The sequence below is a fragment of the Atractosteus spatula genome, chromosome 7 (assembly GCF_055471065.1).
Source record: "Atractosteus spatula isolate fAtrSpa1 chromosome 7, fAtrSpa1.hap1, whole genome shotgun sequence".
Taxonomy (NCBI): Eukaryota; Metazoa; Chordata; class Actinopteri; order Semionotiformes; family Lepisosteidae; genus Atractosteus; species Atractosteus spatula.
Genome location: NC_142712.1, coordinates 32,765,198 through 32,782,968, shown reverse-complemented (window position 1 = coordinate 32,782,968; position 17,771 = coordinate 32,765,198). Strand labels below are relative to the sequence as shown.

The window sequence follows — 17,771 nt, the reverse complement described above, 5'->3', positions numbered from 1 at the left end:
TAGGAGTGGATTATTAACGAGACTCTCCCGTTTATCCTTAAGCACAGGACTTCCAAATAACTGATGCAGCATCTCGATCGGGTTCCACCTGAGATACGGGGAAGCTGGCTGATCACCTTTGAGAAGCTGAACCTTTTCTTGTACTCTGTTCAGTGTAGTTACTAGTGATTGACAAAAGGTTCAAGAGCTCCACAATAAAGGAAGCTAACCTCATCCAGTAAGCATCTCCCAGCTGTACCACCACCCTGGTAACACTGTCCAGAAAGGACTCATTGATGTACCCGCAGTGAGGGTAGGGGGGCATCATTAATATACCCAAGCATTTGTCTGTTTACATTAATAAAAAGAGGAATGGGAAAACATGAGCACCTATCAGAGAACCATTTCCGGTTGGAATGGTTGTTCCCATAAATAAAAAATTGTAATCCCAATACAGCTATATAAATACACAAATAAAAACAAATAAATATCCTCTCAAGGGCTTACAGATACATTTAATCTACAGTATACTACATTACTTTGCATCCCAGGTGGTACACTCCTGTAATCTTGTACAAGGTACTTCAGCCAAATAGCTACATTAAAATAGCTGTATAAATGGGTGCAATTTAAGTTGCTTTGGTTTAAAGTGCATTCAAGTATATTAGTAATAATAACAAAAGATCATGTCATAAATCATGCTTCTGTATAAGGTCAGAAGTCAGATTTTGGTTTTGGTAAATGGGTGGTTTCCTATGTCCTTGAACTCTAGTTTGTCTTGACTACATGCGTAGATATGCTGAGAAAAGCCTAAAGAGGGTTAATTCAGCAATTTGTATTTCTGTTGTGAACCTCTTACCTGAAATGATTTTTTCCCAATCTTTAACAGAAAGTAAATATTAGTAACTAGGAGAAATGGGTTCCCATGCACAAGAATGTCAGACTCTCGCATTCTTGTGTTTTGCAGGAACAAAGGCCATAGTAACACTGCACAAGGGCAGGGTGCTGAAGGTAAGGATGTTTCTGACATAATGCATTCTTCAGTATAACAACATTTTTATTTCCATCCCAATTATACAGAATCAACAGAACCAACAGGAGTCAGTGCGAAGTGCCCAGGGTCTCCTGCCTATTACAATGAAACACATTATGCTTCAATAGCACAGAGCTGGAAAGTGCTGTGCAATAGGTACTCCTCCCTATCTGCAAGCGTCCTCTGCACGCACCTTCTCAACTGCATAAAGCTAAACTGCTGTTTACAAAGCAACACTTGTTGACTGTGCCAGACTAACACAGAAACTAGAGACAAGTTCAACATTAAATACTGAAATTCTACGAGGCAGGTCCTGTACACCCAGAGCCTGCATTAATAAACTATTTTTAACCGCTAGAAAGTGTTGAAATCTATTTAAATAACAGCATAGCAAATCATTAACACAGGGACTAGTCCTATAAATGTTTTCAAAGAACCTGTACTATGTTGTACCTGAACCTCAATCCCACACAGCTCTAGGTCCTTCATGTTGAATTTAGAAATGTTCAGCATACTAATTCTCAATTGACAGATCTTCATTTCACTAGGCTTTCACAAAAGGCCTATCTAACTGGCTTCAGACTTCTTGCCAAAGCCTTACTGGTAGTGTATAAAAAAGCCTTCCAACCAGGAGATCTGTAATTTGTTTTTATTTCCTGTTGACCCAGTAATGCAACACTTGGATATTACTGGGCTTTTGCTGTCGGATGGTAATAATTCTTATTACACTGAGCAGCCACCACTAAGCTGTTGAGACAATAAAGAAGAGATGACGTGTTCATGCTTAGTTGGACTACATAAAAATCCTAAGGATTCCTTTAATTGAAAAAGTATAACCTTACATTTTGGAAGAAAAGGGCATTCAAACCTACTCTTTTATATGGATGTCACTGCTGCACCAGTGAAATTAAGGTTAAATGCTACCATCTCTGGAGTGAAATGGCAAACAATAAATGACAATGATGGCAATGGTGATGATGCATGTTCTGTTATGTACAGTAGCTCAGCAGTTCACTTCCTTTAGAGATAAACTTGTGTTATGAAACCCCAGACAGTCTCTCGGTACACTGGGTCGGTGAGCTAAGGTGTCTTCAAAATCCACAAGTCACTCACAACTAACATCCTAAACCACCTGGGCAGTAAATAATAATAACAAATCAATCAGAGGCAAACATCTGCATTAATTTACAATTGATCAAGACTATTCAAAATGCTGATTTCAATAACATTACAAACCTGGCTATAGGGATTTACCTGCAGTTCTGTATTCAATAATTACCAAAGGACCATGGGTGATAGGAGTAAACTGTTTTATAGATCCAGACATGGACGGAAAAGTGATAATTGATAACAATATTGAGAAAGAACACAAATGACAGACTTTTGCAATAATTTGGAACATATTACATACATTTTTGAATGCTTTCAAAGATGCATTTAAATGCACTGGATGCCAAAATTCTTTAATGCTTCATTTTCACCTGTGACCTAGATTAACATGAACAATTCATTCCTTTCATCCTGGTGTACTGCCATCTTCAAGTGTTAATCCAACTGCTAATAGGTGTTAACACCAGTCACAGACCATCTAGCACTGGCAATGTTTTATAAAAGTAATTTGCAGTTGGGACATCTTTGTTATACGACACTGCAGCATACACAGAATAAGTCTTTTTTTTTAAATGTTGTTTTCAATGTTTCAAATGTTCAATGTATTTACCTCATTTTGAAGCATGATTTGACCACAGTGACCTTATCAAGCACAAAATGCCTCAAGAGGACTCAGACGTCTTTTTTGTTGTTTTTCACATCCAGGTTCACACAGGTTCAGGTTTTACTAGTGCCAAATAAATATTGTACACATAAGTCTACAAAAAAATGCACTTCCACCACATAATACTCTGGAAATCTGTAAAAAGGAAAACGATTACCAGATTATCAGCACAACCATGATAACTAAGGAAAGAGTGTCCACTGGACAGGTAAAGCATAATGATCAGTGGCCACAACTTGATTGATCTTACACTGACAAGACTGTGAGCCTGGATAACTGCCATGGAGCATTTGATAGGGTACCTCAATGTAACAGGCTAAAGGCTACTGAAGAACACACTACATTCAGAAAATGTTGATAAACAAGATCCAAAGCATGGTCAAAACACAGTAAAGAACAGGCAAAATAGGTGTGTAGCTGAGAGAGGAATATATTACTTTATATGGTAAACAGTAATGCATCTGTATGACTCAGAAAGACTCAATAACACATTCCTTAATGTAATTGTAGAACAAACACAGACTGAGGAGATGAACAGTACATAGTCTCTGTTAAAAAGCATTGCTCTATTACAAAATGTTCATTCTACTCTCAGTTAACAAAATCTCAAACACAGAAACACCTTAGGTTTGTACACTTTTATAGGACTGTTGTAAAATATTAAAAAAAAAAACAAAACTTGAGTACTTCCCCCCAAAATCCTTAAAGTGCACATAAGCTTTTAGTGACAATTCACACTATGCATCAAAATCCCGAAAGGCATTCACGGCGTCAATCCGTGGGGCCTCTTGCAGATCCACAAAAATACATGAACCCAGGGACAGGAAAGCAGCAGTGAGGCACGGGAACAAAATTCCTTAACTATTTGTTGAAGCTGGACGTGGGACCTCAGAAGAATTGACTTGATGGGAAGACCTGCCACAAGTACTCTCCTCACCTGTAGCCTTTCTTATGTTCTTGTTCTAAAAATACGTTGTTTTATTTCATGGAACGGACAAAGAAATTTAAGACTAAAATATCCTCCAGGGGTAAAAAAGCTCAAGCCTGAGATCAGATGAAAACCAACATAATACTTCATCATTTCATGAGCCCTTATTCTTATTTAGCCAGCAGTATTGACAAAGACATTAAAGTGGACACTGGCGGCTACAAGTAAGGCCTGTGGAAATGACTAAAAGGAAAAGAATGATGAAGCAAAAAAACTCTCCCCTCCCCCTGCTGAGGGCTAGCTTTCCAGGTACACTACATTCTCCTGTGAGCCTCGTTTGCACAGTGTTTTCACATCAGAGTCTTTCCCACACAGTCCGCACTGTAGCCTGTTCCAGCAGAGACTTTCTGAATTAGACATTCAAGCAAGGTGCAAAGGTTACACCAACACAGTTACTGCGGCATGTCATTTTGTCTCTCTCGGTTGCCTTGGCGCTGCGTAGCAATGGCTCTTGCAGTGTTTGATCAGACTGTGGGCCGCTACATTCTCCACACTTCCCCTTCTTCAGGATCTGGGGGCATCAATCGATTGGTGGCATTATCAGACAAGCCACCCTCCAACTTTTTCTTATGATTTTTCATGCAGAATCTAGGATTGTCCTAACACTGATGGGGGACAAAGAGGCTTGTCGCTAACATCTGTGTTAAGTAAATATTTACTTCACAAATTGTGCCCCTTAATCTCTGTCATTGTCTATTTTTTCCTTTCTCTCTCTAGTCCCTGTTCCTTTATCAGAAGGTTAACCACAGACAGTTAACATACTTTTACACCAGATTGGCTTCTCTGAGAGTTGACCAGAGGGAGCTTATCCTTATTCCATGTGACCAAGATTTACTGTACAGTTTTACATCATACTATAAACGTTATTAACACACTACATTCCCATTGCATCAGACATCACAAGAGGACACCCATAAAATGTAACAAAGAAGAGTAAAAAAAATGGCAAAGTACTCAAAAGAATTCTTGACATAATGCAATATAATTTAAGTATCAGTTTACATATTGTAGATGCTGAGGAAAACCTTGTTTCTTTAAAAGGTGGAAAGGAACACTTTAGACATGTTACATGTCCATCACAAATTTAATTTTAAATGTTATCATATCCCCTCATGAGGCAAATCATGCTGGAAACAAGTTAATCTAATAGCATTTGGCCATGCTGAACAGACATTCATGGTGCCCAGTCTTACCATAAAAGTACTTAATCCTCCCCTTTCACACCTTAATTTCAGTTACAAAGTTTTTCAAAGCAAAAGACTATAAACAAGCCCATACAAAATGCTGTGCTGATGTGCACAAATCCAAAATTACGGTGCATAGCATCACTCAAGGATTAATTTCAAAATCTTAAGTCATGAGGGTCTGTAAATGTGGTCCTTTTCTCTCTGAGGCTGGGGAAGGCAGCAGCAACAAAACCTTACTGTATATGAGCTGTGGTGCTCAATGTACTTTCTCCACGTAAGGTTGAGTCCAGAAGTTGCCTGCTCACTTCTGAGCTCTGAACAACAAAATGTGTAATCAGAAAAGGAAAAAATAAGTTCTAATTGTAAAATGTAAATATTAGGTTTTCCCACAAGTGGGAGCAGACCACCCAGGGTGCAAAATAGTCATTTTTCCCTCCTTCACTGCTTCTCAACAGCCCAAACGGCGTCTTTTCTTCCTCTTTATTTAAACGTGGCATTACTTGTATACCTCACCACACTGCTTGGGCATCCTATGTATGAGCCGTGTGGAGTCAAAATGCAGATGACTACAATATTCTGAACTGGATGTCGAAGTTACATGGGATCTTCCTGCTACTTCTGAGTGTAATTAGTACTACTTCAAATGAGTCACAAATAAATATTCCAACCTTACTTACTAAGACCAGACTAAGCACTGCAGAGAACAACAACATTTGTAAGTTTTAAAAATTAACCAATGTACAATATTACCCATTACAGTTTCAATATTTTGCCTTTAAAGGTTTCTGTTACTGTATGTTTTACTTTTGCTGATTTTTTGGGTTTTTTTAAAAAATTAATACAGTATATTTTTTCTAACTATGGTCTGTCAGATTCCCTTTGTGCAGACTGATACACATCTACACTGCACATTTGGTACAGGTAATTACAGTGTACTTTGTCAATGCTTTTTGATAAAAGTACTGGACAACACTTCACGAACCACTCTGCCACTGATCTTTAAGATTGAGTAGTTCAGAGTGGGATGCATTACAGAAGCTTTTTTAGACTAAACTACCCCACTTGACAATCCTCTAAAACGAAAGAACATTCAACCGTCAAAAAAAAAACCCAACACATTTAAGATTCCTGGTGATTACTGTTTGAGCTCCTGTAAAGTGTTTTAAACAAATAACTTTTCATTACTTTCAGAAGCTAACAATATACATGGACATCTTTCATCTATAAGGTGTATACACATGTCTGAGTGTGTCTGTAACTCAGTGCATACATCCTTACATCCTTTGAGAAATTACATGAACTGTATTAGCAGTCCTGCTGAGACCCATTCAGGGTACAGTTATTATTGTAATATTAATTATGAGTATTAGCAGTAACTACCATTGTTATAATTTCAACTGGCAGCTTTTACTGAGCAGCCACCTGGACTACCAAAACGAGATTGCTGAGTCTATGCTGAACTGTGCGAGAATGAACAAGGCATGGTAAAGGACTGGCATAGTACAGCAATTCAGAGTTTATATTCACATAAAAGGGATCATTGACACCAGCACCATGTATCTGCATTCAACTTGTTTTATACATTTACTGGATATAAAACATGAATGTCTGCTATCAATTCAGACTAATTCAGTTCTAATAATAAGGATGATAATCCGTTGAGACATTAAAGCTTTAACTGATCAGTGATAAGTAAATCAAAATATAATAGTTAAAACATTGTATCTGCTTTGTAAACATAAGATAGAATTATGAGTAAATGAAATCACATCACGCAACAGCACAATGAACACTCGTGATAAATGCAATAATCCTTTAAAACTTTCGAACTTTTATCTTGAGCACTATAATGCAAGAAACTATGTTAAGTTTCTTGTTTGCCTTCTATCTGTCGTATCCCAGCCTAGGATACTACCAGTACCTCGTTTCCTTGTAACAGATCACTTATTTATTACTTCAACAAAAGCATTATTTACAAGTCGTTAGAAAAGGATTTGCGTTTCCCTTGCTCTGATTTTCCAGCCAAGTGTGAAACTCATTTAAAAACGCATAACTAAAAGCAACCCGCCCCCACATATCAGCGCCAAATTAGTGTAAAATGAAAGATAAAAAAACAAACTTACCTTGAGTAGATTTGGTTCCTAAAGCACTATCAGGCTGTTGGACAAAGGCAACCAAAAAGAAACCTAAAAATCCAATACTAGCGCGCATCACAGCGTACCTATACATATTACATACATATAATAAAATTGCTTAAACATATACACATGTACGTCCTCGGACAAGGGCAAGCAACACAATTTTTCTGAGGCGTTCAATGAAGAGCAAGGTGAGGATACTCCTTTCTTCCTTAGCCCTGCCCGGGTTGCTCTCCCTTCCCCGTGTTTTACTTTAAATGCTCGGGTACTACGAGGTGCCCGGCTATGTGCAACACTGGAGAGAGTTCTGTGATCATGTTCGACCCTAGCCAATTTCAATATAAGAGAGAGAGGGGGAGAGAGAGAGATAGAGTGAAGACGAGAAGAGGAAGGGGGAGGAGAGATGAAGATCCGCGCATTGCTACAGCTCTCGCTCTCCCTCTCTCTCTTTCTCCGGCTACTTGCAAGGATTTTCTTTTTCTGCAGGAATTTACAATCAGCTGCTGGTTAGAGCATGGGGAGGTTGCCATGGAAACGGCTTCTCTGGGCGCGGAGGTCAGACTCGGGGACCATGTGCAATCAATGGATCAATGCGAGTTGAGCGCAACATCCAGACCAAACAACCTCACCGTACGCACACTAGCAGAGACACAGCTCCCAAAAGAGGGACAGAGAGGAAAGAAAATAGCGGAAGACTCGGGCCAGGTTTGGCAACATCAGCGGACTGGGTATTTCACTGGGTGTCTAATACGTGTACTCGCCAAAAGCCCTACCCAGTATATATTTTTCTCTGTTTTGTGAATTTGATTGGTCACAAGTGTTTGAAATGTATTTCATCTAACTGCTTTCCGTCACCCTTCTTAATACTCCCTTTCTAAATGGCTGCAGCACGCACGCAACCTGAAAACACCTCTTTCTCCTCTTTCTCTTGCACTTTGAAAACTCTTCCATGTGATTCCTTGCAGAGCAGTATATTCCCACCTCCCGGCAAGAGCTTCGTTTAGCTTCTTGAAAAATCTGCGAAGTAATAAATACACTTCTCTTTAATTATTTACTTAACTAGTCGACTTTAATATGGCATAACTCATTTTTGTTCAATGAACATAAGCATGCCTTATGCTATTTATGGCCGAAACAGCTGGAAAGAAAGACCCGTCAGCCAGTTTAATTCCCACCAAGCACAAGCTAAATGTAAGCTAAAAACACAAATGAGCCCCAAATGATTTTAGAATAAGTGTTTAAAGATTATCCAAAAGAGGGAAGAGGGTGAATGGTTATTTCACAGTATGACACTGCTGTCTCCCCCACACACACTTTATTCTAAGTTTGGATAAATACAAATAGCCGATAAATAAATAAAATATAAATATAAACAAAAATTCGTCTGCTGTTGGGAACTGCTAATGTAAACGCAGCCACTAAAGTCCCAATCGGTACCAACTGTAACATGGACCTCGTTAAACTCGTCACACAATCCCTTCAGTAGCCTTGATTTTGACCTTCCCTTGTTTCTCAAGCAAGCTTGCATCTCTCACTGCCCAAATGCAACACAAGAGCACACCCACCCTGCGCACAGAAGCGGGAAAAGAACACAAGGGGCCCCAAGCCTCACTTGTGTCAGACCCAGTCCATACCTGGCATTGTATGGGGCTGTTTGCCTTCAGAGGTCAAAACTGGTGAGGCACATTTACAGGGGCTGCCTCTATTTAGTGTGTCAGGCATAGAGCTTGCTCTTGCTGCTACCCAGCTCAACCGCAAGAGACTGCCCCGAAAACACACGTTTATCACACCTGTAAAACAGTCGTTGACTGTCTTCCAAAATTATATTTTATGGGCAGACACACACCTATAGATAGCTGTTTGCTTAAGAAGGTCACGGCTGCCAAGGCACATTCATTTAATTCAGGCTACACAGTATCTGCTTCTAATTTGGTTTCTTTTTAGACATCAAGCCGTAGGAGAAAAGAAAAGCAAGCATGAATTAGCCTGCTCAGGATCTGTAGCTGTGCTCTGTACTGTTGCTCTTCAACCTGAACGACGGCAAACACATTTAAGGAGTGGTTTGGATTTATCGGCAAATTTCTGTTATTTCATTGTGACGTATACTGTTAAACTGTGTGCGTGCTGCAACACTGCATGCTGCTGTTTTTTCTTAGATTATCTGGCATGTGAACACTTTTCATCACAGTATGCGAGAACGTTTTATGGGGAGGTAAATTACTTCCACAAAAGATCTGAAGCTCAGTGGTGGAGAATAATTTTTTTAGCACTTCTCATATACTCCCTCTTGTCAACACATCTCATTTACTGTAGCTTGAGAGGCCCGCATGAGAATGTAAAGCCTTCTCATCAGCCATCACAACCCACTGATCATCTGCTTCTTTGTCACTTTCTCCAGTTTGCCGCGTATTTAAGTAATTTTGTCTGGTACATGCCAGTACTATCAGCTTTATGGGAAATGTCAGAAAATGGTAAACTAGATCACAGCCATGCCGTTAATGACAGTTTTCCATGACCTTATTCCTAAATTATTCCTAACTTTTCAAGGCATGGCAAATGGCTGAATAGACGTGGAAAAACACAATGATATGAGACACACAGAAACAGGAAGAAAAGAGACAGAAGGTATCTCAACTATATTACACCTGTCCTCAGTATTCTGCAAAGTTCTCGATGTGAAAGCCTTTTTTCTTAAAACTCACACCTGTCCATTTTACACCTCAGAAATGCAACATTCAAGACTCATGAAGGAATGCGAACTACATTACAAAACAATTTAAAAAGTAAAGCTACATCCAAGTAATTAAAAATACAGATTAAAAAAGGAACACAAGAATAATACAGTATATCTAATGACAGACACTATATCAATTGTATTTGCAGTACAAAATATTCCTTACAGATACGGATAGAACAAGAAAATCAGTGTTCTTTTCTGGATCTATCATGTTACAGATAGAACTTTTTAGCCTATAGATGAAGCAAAGAATAACATTCTATTAAGACTTTTTTCTGAGATTCTAGAAACGACAGTTTATCGACAGATCTGTTCAGCACATTCATACTCTTATTTAATGCTCATATGAAAAGGAAAAAAGAAGTAAAAATCCGAATGATTTGTTATTTATCTAATATTTTTCCAAGGAAAAAAATATTTTATAGGAATATACTGTATATAACTGAGTAAAAGTGGTATTCTAATGTATAGCGTTTTTGCTGTAGTTAATAGTTGCATCTTAACATGTTCTCCTTCTGTTTTTCATTGCAATTCGGTCTTATTTACTAATCAATTATGTGTTTAGTCAATATAGTTGAAAAATGCAATCATTATTACAATAAATTTAAGTCACAAGCCACAAAAATGCTTAAGAAACAGAATACGTTTCACAAGCACAGCACTAAAATGATTGATGTTGTATTATAAATATGGCTGTTTTTACATCTTTTTTACATCACTAGCAGGAAAGATAGGCCAGATTATGTTTTATTTATGACTCTGACTGAAAGACGCACAAGCTGGCAGAGAGAGAGAAGGGACTTAATGCACCAGTGCATTTGACCTTCTGTGTACCGTGGGGTCAAGGGGTCCTGACCTTCCAACTGTTGTTGTAGTTAGAAGCTCAGTGCAAGTAAGAGATGTTAAGCAAATTAACCCTTTGAAATCCTTCAAAGTTTTTAACATACGCAAAAAAGTGAAAACCTGCACGGAAATAACTAGTGAAACAGAACTGTGAAAATCTTAATTTCATGAGCTGCCTTTCTCTGCTCTGTCTATAGTCGGTTCTCACCCGGATGCAACTTGAAAGAATGATGAAAAAGGTATTAGCTGCTTGTAAAGTGTGTATTATACAATTACCAATATTTATTTTGACAGTGGTATGGCTTACATGGACATGTTTTTTTTTCTTTTGATGTGTTGCTTGTCCATTTCAGGAAGTATTCTTGTATGCCATCCTGTTTTTGGAAGAAAAATAGCATGCACTAACTCAATTATCCATGTCTGATACCGTTTATATCAAGAGGAGTGTTTCATGCATTACTAGAGAATAATTTAGCGTTTGTCTCCTTACATTGCCAATTAGCACCAATTTGCTTCTCAATCCACAACTGATTATTAAGATTATTAAAAGAGTGCATTGTCCCCACCTTTATCTTGTTCATGTATTTTTATCCCCAAATCCATAGGTGCTCTTATCTGGAGACTCTGGGTCGCTGTTTCTATAAATAGTATAGATGAGAAAACATTTTTCAGTACTTAACCTTCAGCCAGCTTTGATGGCATGTTTTGTGTGGTCTTGCTGCAAATCGGTTAACTCATTTCTGTTTCAACCCATCTTCCTGAGCTTTTTCACAAGCAAGCCAAAGTGCTTCAGGAGTGAGTCACTTCTTAGTAAGGTTTATTGATGTTAGGTTTCGGTTTAGAAATTGAATACTTTGTAAACTAAGCTCTTGCAAACAAACAACACAAATGACCATTTCCACCTGGAGAGGAATTAACAACTATTCTGGAAAAAGAAAAGATTCAGCAATTTGTATTGCAGAATAATATTTTAGACAGGCATGAATTTATCCACCTACAGTAGCTAGGAGGGTGGAGGGCATTGAAGACCATATTAAAAACAAATTAGTGTACACATTTAGCAGGTTAAAAAAGCAAATGGTCTCTTCACACCAACAGAAATACTTATTTTGGATCCTTTTTGAAGATGGCACCACGTAGGATTATAAGTGAAAAGATACATATTTGGTAAAAAGATTAGTTAAAATGAAAAAATAATGACCTCCAGTAAGAAAAAAGAACAAAATAGAATAGCAAAAGATACACTGTTAGGGATAAAATCAGACAAGTGAGAAAAAGAGGTGAGAGAAAAGTGTTAGGGGATTTATACAGAGAAACCAATTTACAAGTTACATGTTTGCACTTTCCAAGATCCACCATTTTTAGTAAACAAGGCGATCATGACAGCAAAGGTTAAATCATCCCCAGAAAAAAATGTAGTAAAAACTTGACAAAACATGGGAATCTCAGATACTTAAATCACTGTCAGGATCTTACAACAGGGTAAAAATGTCTCATAACAGGTATTCCCTACAGTAACATCCCAACATTGCTTAAGTACCCCCTCTTTATGTGTATTTATGTGACCTTCTCAACACACATTGGCACGGACACAGTAGAAATGTTATACCAATCAGTTAAATCTGACATCAATCAAATATCTGAAATGGTGCTGTCTCTGACAGATATTTGAAGTTGAAAGGAAAGTCAGACACACACTGGCACTTTTCAACACCACTGGGTCACACACTGTCTGACAGAGCAACATTAGGAGTCTGGGAATTTTAAAGCTACATTCCAAGGGACCGGAATTGACGTTATGGTGTTTAACCTATCTGTGCCCTGCCTGAATATATACCCCCTGAGAACATTTTCTTTTCTTAAAAAGCCAATCTGAAAATTGTGTACTTATATACTATTTGTCCTGTAACTTATGGGCGGTTGATTAATACCCAAATAACAGGCCCCAGCACTGCCACCTTATAGCCTGATCTTGTCAGTTCTCAGAAGCTAAACAAAGCTGGAGCTGGTCAGGTCTGGGACAGGAGACCTCCTGGAAAATCCAGGTAGCTACATACGAACCAAGAGATGGCACTTTACTCCCTGGACAAGAATTTTCAAATCAATGTCCCAGAATGACATAGGAGACGTCAGTCTTGAGCAGAAACATTAAACTGAGGTTCTGAATGCTACATTGCTAAAGATCCCATGGCACTGTTTGTAAAACTAGGGGTGTCCCGGTTAAATTCTATTCCGAGCTAGCAATCTGGCTTCCCTAAAGTTCTCTCTTATTTGGAGAAGCAGTATCTCACTTCTGTACTTGATCTGCTGTGTAGTGGGGCTGCTGATGTGTTATGGCTACCATGTATTTCCAAGGTGGGTGCTATACTTCAGGAGGTTCTACCTTATACTGTATGTAAATCCTCTTGAGAAGCTCTGGAATAAAAAAAAAAAACTATTAAAATGCAATGAATTAATCGATCAGTATTAGATTAAGGTATTTTATTTTCCTTTAAAAAGTGAATAAAAAGAGATATGGGGATTACCACTCCATACAGGCACAAAAACAGCTGGAAATGTCCATTCACTTTCTATCCACTTCATCACACACACAAACATGCACATACTCATACCAGGGCCAGTTTTCCCAGAAGCCTTTGGACTGTGAGAGGAGATCAGAGCATCCCCATGTGAACACAGTGAGAATACTACAGAAACCCATAGCTGCAATGCTAACCACAGTGCGCTACTGTGCTACCCTGGGTGGAAATGTGATGTGCATTAAAATGAAATTATTAGCATGTTATCTAGAGTGCTTTAAGAGAGCATTAAGCATATTTTATTCAAATAATAGACATCAAAATGATAGGTTTTGTCATTAATTAATTGGATGTAAATGTGCTAGGCATGAACTTCCAGAGAATGATGGGTAAAAAAGATGGGAGTGGGGTCAATTGAGGTCATAAGTTTAATCAGACAGAGATTTCTCAAAGCAGAATTGCTGAAGAAGACTGTCTTATTTCTGTTCCCTCAGCAGCAGGAGGCTAGGGGCAATGTGGGCTTGTTTTAGAATCCAGAAAAGCTAAGCACAGGCAGAAATCTCAGCAGTGATCTGACTGCGCAAGATACCATCTGGAGTGGCCCACAGCACTTGCTATGATCTTGCTGCGCCATCCCCTCCAGTTGCTAAGTGTTTCACAGATACAGGAGGCTGATATCATGGCAGCACTGTGGACTCTGAAACACTTCCAAAAACACACAACTGCCTGCAGCACTGACTCAGCACAGAATGCTGCCCTTGAAGAAAAAGCACCAGGGAGGTGAAGAGTGGTGAGTGCATTATTTTTGCTGTTTGTGGTTTACTGCATTTATTGCGGTTTTTAAAAAAAACAAAATTTAGCATAGTCAGTTGACATTTTCACTTATTTTCCGCATATCAACACAATGGTATGTTAGCTTTGTTTAAGAAGCCCAGAAAGCAACGGGGGCTGAAGATTGATGGCAGTCCGATGACCTCACTGTCTAACCAGATACTTTTCTCATTTCACCTGGCATTATGTTGCCAATTTTTCCCATAGCATCAGACGTGATGTAAAACAAAACGGATTCCTTCTTGCTGCTTGGTCACGTAGGCAGTTATTCCTCGTTTGCCGAGGATTTGTGTGTGCCCTTATACCAGCTATCCAAGGTGTACCACTGGTGAGTCCCCTCCTTGGAAATGGCTTTGCTTTTGTAGGCTTTTTGCTGTCACTCTAACTTCTCTGACTGGTTTATCTGATTTTCTCACCCTGTGTTTTCTCCCAGTATAAGAAAAAATGCTAGTGTTCATGTCCAAACCTTTAACCAGTTTACTGTAACACATTATGCTTCAGTAAACAATGTCTTTCCTTCTGCCACGTAACGAGTACACAGATAACCTGGCAGAGAAGGAAGAGTGAAAAATGGCCCACAGTTTTTTTTTAGGGAGTAGAGCACTGCTTTCACCCATTTCTCTTCATCAAAACTACATATTTTCCGTCTCTTCAGACTGACCGGGTCTTTTGTCTGTGTTGCTACTCCTCTCCGGTATCTCTCTGAAGTGCTTTTTTTTTTGCGGCGCAGGGACGAAAGATGAAAACCGCGTTTTCATGAGGGTCGCTCCAGGTCACTGTTTTCTTTTTCAAGGCCGCAAGACAAATTGGTCATTGTTAGTCCGCAGCTGGAGCCAAAATAGCGGCAGAAAGCAGGAATCTTTGAGAGAGAAGAGGAAAAGACAAGCCACGCCAAAAAAATAAATAACAGCTCTTCAAAAATGAAGATTTGTGAGTGTAAGAATTTCTTTAAATCTTTTTATCAGTTTTTTTTCTCAATTTATTGTTTACTGCTCTTGGTTTAAAGGGCGTGATGTAAGCAGCGTTGTCATCTGATGTAAAATGAGTAATAGGCGGCTCTCTGAAATGATGTGATAGTAGGTTTTGTCCAGACTAAACAATAAGAGAGAGTCACTATTTTCATTTGTACAAGGCGGATTCCTGATTCGATAATTTTACAAAAATGTCATTTCCAAAAGTCAGCAAGGCAGACATTCATTTTTACTCATTTTTTTTTACATTTAACCACTCCCATCATGCTTGCTTTCTCCACCTGGGGAGATAAACCTGTAGCGACGAAAATAATTATTAAAAAAACGTTCTTTTCAGGCTATTGATTTGGCAGGATAATCCCTTTCAGACATTGAAATCCAACTTTTTTCATTGTGTACCTTTCGGTTCAGGTTATGAAAGAGGATGTTTTTAGTCTCTCAGACCTTTTAAATCTAGTATTTTGCTTAAAAAGATTCAAGAAAAACCCTCACTGAAAAGACCTGTTAACAGCTAAAAGGTAAATACTATAATGTTGTTGACAGGTTAAACCAGCAAACAAAAGACCTGTTTACATCTTCTGTGCCAAACATACAGTACATTGCAAGCCATTGTGCATACATGTACACAAACAGTTTATAAGAGTGATAATGCGTAATTCTTGGCAACAGTCCATTCAGCCTGGAATTGCACTCAGGAAGGTTACAATGCATTCTCTAAGGATATTAATCTAGGTTTATGAGGATAGGACAGGGTAGTCACACCCTAGTCCTTTAAGACTTCCAGATCTTCTGCTTTTTTATGCTACCTGAACAAAACTGATTACCTGATTCATTGGACAACTTTAACATTTGTTGTGGGTTCGTATTCCAGTGAGGACTGTAGTCCTCCATGTTTTATGCATACTGGACCTGAAATGTACTTGGCATGTGTCAGACATCAACGAGAGTGAATTGTAGGCTTGAAAACTAAAGTTGTGCACGGGGGTGACACTCACTCTGCAGAGCTGTTTTCATCTCTCTTTTCTGTGTCACAGAAAAGCACTTCAGAGAGACACCAGAGAAGAAAAGCAAGGAGGAGATAAAAGGCTGCAGTGGGGAACATATTTCTTTGTGGTGAAGAGGGAAGGGTGAACACAGCACTCCACTGCCCTAAAACATGATTGCAACTTTTGTTTTACCTTTGTGCCAAGTTCCATGTGTACTCCTTATGCAACAGAGCGAAATAAATTGTTCTCTAAAGTGTAATGTACCATACACTTTAGAAACCTTAGTAACCTTTTTTAACCTTTATTTAAAGGTTACTTAAGGAACATTTATTTTCAGACACAAATAAATGCCATAGTGTTTTGATATGTTATGTAAAAGGAATGGCAAGGTGGAAAAAAAAAAAGCACGGATGATTTGTTTAGAGCTAGGAGTGCCAGTAAGCTAGTAAAGAAATATGATTAGGCAAAGCCACTTCACCCTAGTAATTCAACAGGAGCTCATCTTGCTCTGCTGGCACAAGAGCACACCAGGAGTCGCAGCTAACACATCAAATGCCTAATAATGCAAATGTGTGGTTGTTCAATAATGTAAATGAGAGCTGCAATGGAATGTGGTTGTGTAATGAGTTAAAGGCCAGTTTGCTTCAGTCTGTTTGTGATGAATTTGCCATGGTCTGCATGCTAATGAAACATTGTAAGGGCAACTACTCCACTGCTCCTCAACCTCTTGTATGTTCAGCTGATTTAAGTGAAATTGAAATAAGATTTTTGGGTCTTGTTTTAAAGAGACCTTCAACTCATGCCGCATCCTGACCCTAATGAACTGGAGATGCACACTCCTGCCATACACTGTACATACACTGAAGCACTACCCATACACTGCGACTCCATCTGGTCAGCAAAGACTAGTGGGAAAGGACAGAAATCTTAAATCCCACACACCTTTGTTTCTTGTAAGTACCCACCCCCTGTTTTCTTCACTCTGGGATTTAGAAATGATAAGTTCTAAATGATTTCTACTTCTGAGGTTGCTTTCCTAGAGACCCATTGGTGTTATCAGCCATTGGCATGAAAAATATTTTATCATGAGCAATAGAAATATGGATTGCTTATTACTAGCTTACAGGCAGATGGATAGTCTGTCCTTTAAAAAAAGAATAAAGTGTGTGAATTCCTAGATGCTAGGCTGCAGTGGAGTTTTAGAGTCGAATCTCACTCAACACTGATATGTGATTGGGCCAGGTAAAGTGCTCCACACCATGAGGCTGTAACGCTGCTGTATGATGTTCACAAGGATCTGATTCAGCAAAGCATGATCAACATGACAACATGTGTTTCTTTATTTCTTCAGACTGTCTGTTCCTGAAGATAAATGAAGGGCAACGCAATGCTTTGTCTTGCTGGGCTCGTACCTGGGCTGTGATGTCATCTAAGATGGCACACATTGGTCCTTCCTGACTTCCCTTCTGCTACAACCAATGATAATCCTGGAACTCTCCAAGAAACCCAATCTGTACGAATAGGAATGTAACCATAATAATTAAACATTACATTTTTAAAATTTAAAATCATAGCATTCTTGAAAGGTGTTATGCTGACAGTATTAGAGAATCCATTTAGCCCCCTTTTCCACAAGACATGATTAAGTAAGACTCCATTCCTCCACAGTTTGTGGGAGTAATCCTGCAGTTTTCTTTCCACTCCACTGGCAATATGTTTTCATCCTTTGTGAGACTTTGATCACAGTATATCATTGATTGGACTGTGAACAACATAAGATGTGGT

General features: G+C 38.8%; 1 protein-coding gene and 1 long non-coding RNA gene across 2 annotated transcripts in view; one reads left to right on the top strand and one right to left on the bottom strand.

Annotated features, from left to right (window-relative positions):
- scube3 (signal peptide, CUB domain, EGF-like 3) overlaps positions 1–7,414 on the bottom strand; it is a 116,939-nt gene extending 109,525 nt beyond the window's left edge. Inside the window, exon 1 of the mRNA XM_088920999.1 lies at positions 7,085–7,414. Coding sequence (XP_088777125.1) covers positions 7,085–7,190 — 106 coding nt within the window. The 5' untranslated portion in view covers positions 7,191–7,414. The remainder of the gene's footprint in view (positions 1–7,084) is intronic.
- A 6,503-nt stretch (positions 7,415–13,917) lies between these two features.
- Positions 13,918–17,554, top strand: LOC148830796 (uncharacterized). The gene is made up of 4 exons (XR_016091344.1): positions 13,918–13,988; positions 14,237–14,357; positions 14,760–16,939; positions 17,338–17,554. It is a non-coding gene; the product is annotated as an uncharacterized LOC148830796 (long non-coding RNA).
- The last annotated feature ends 217 nt before the right edge of the window (positions 17,555–17,771 follow it).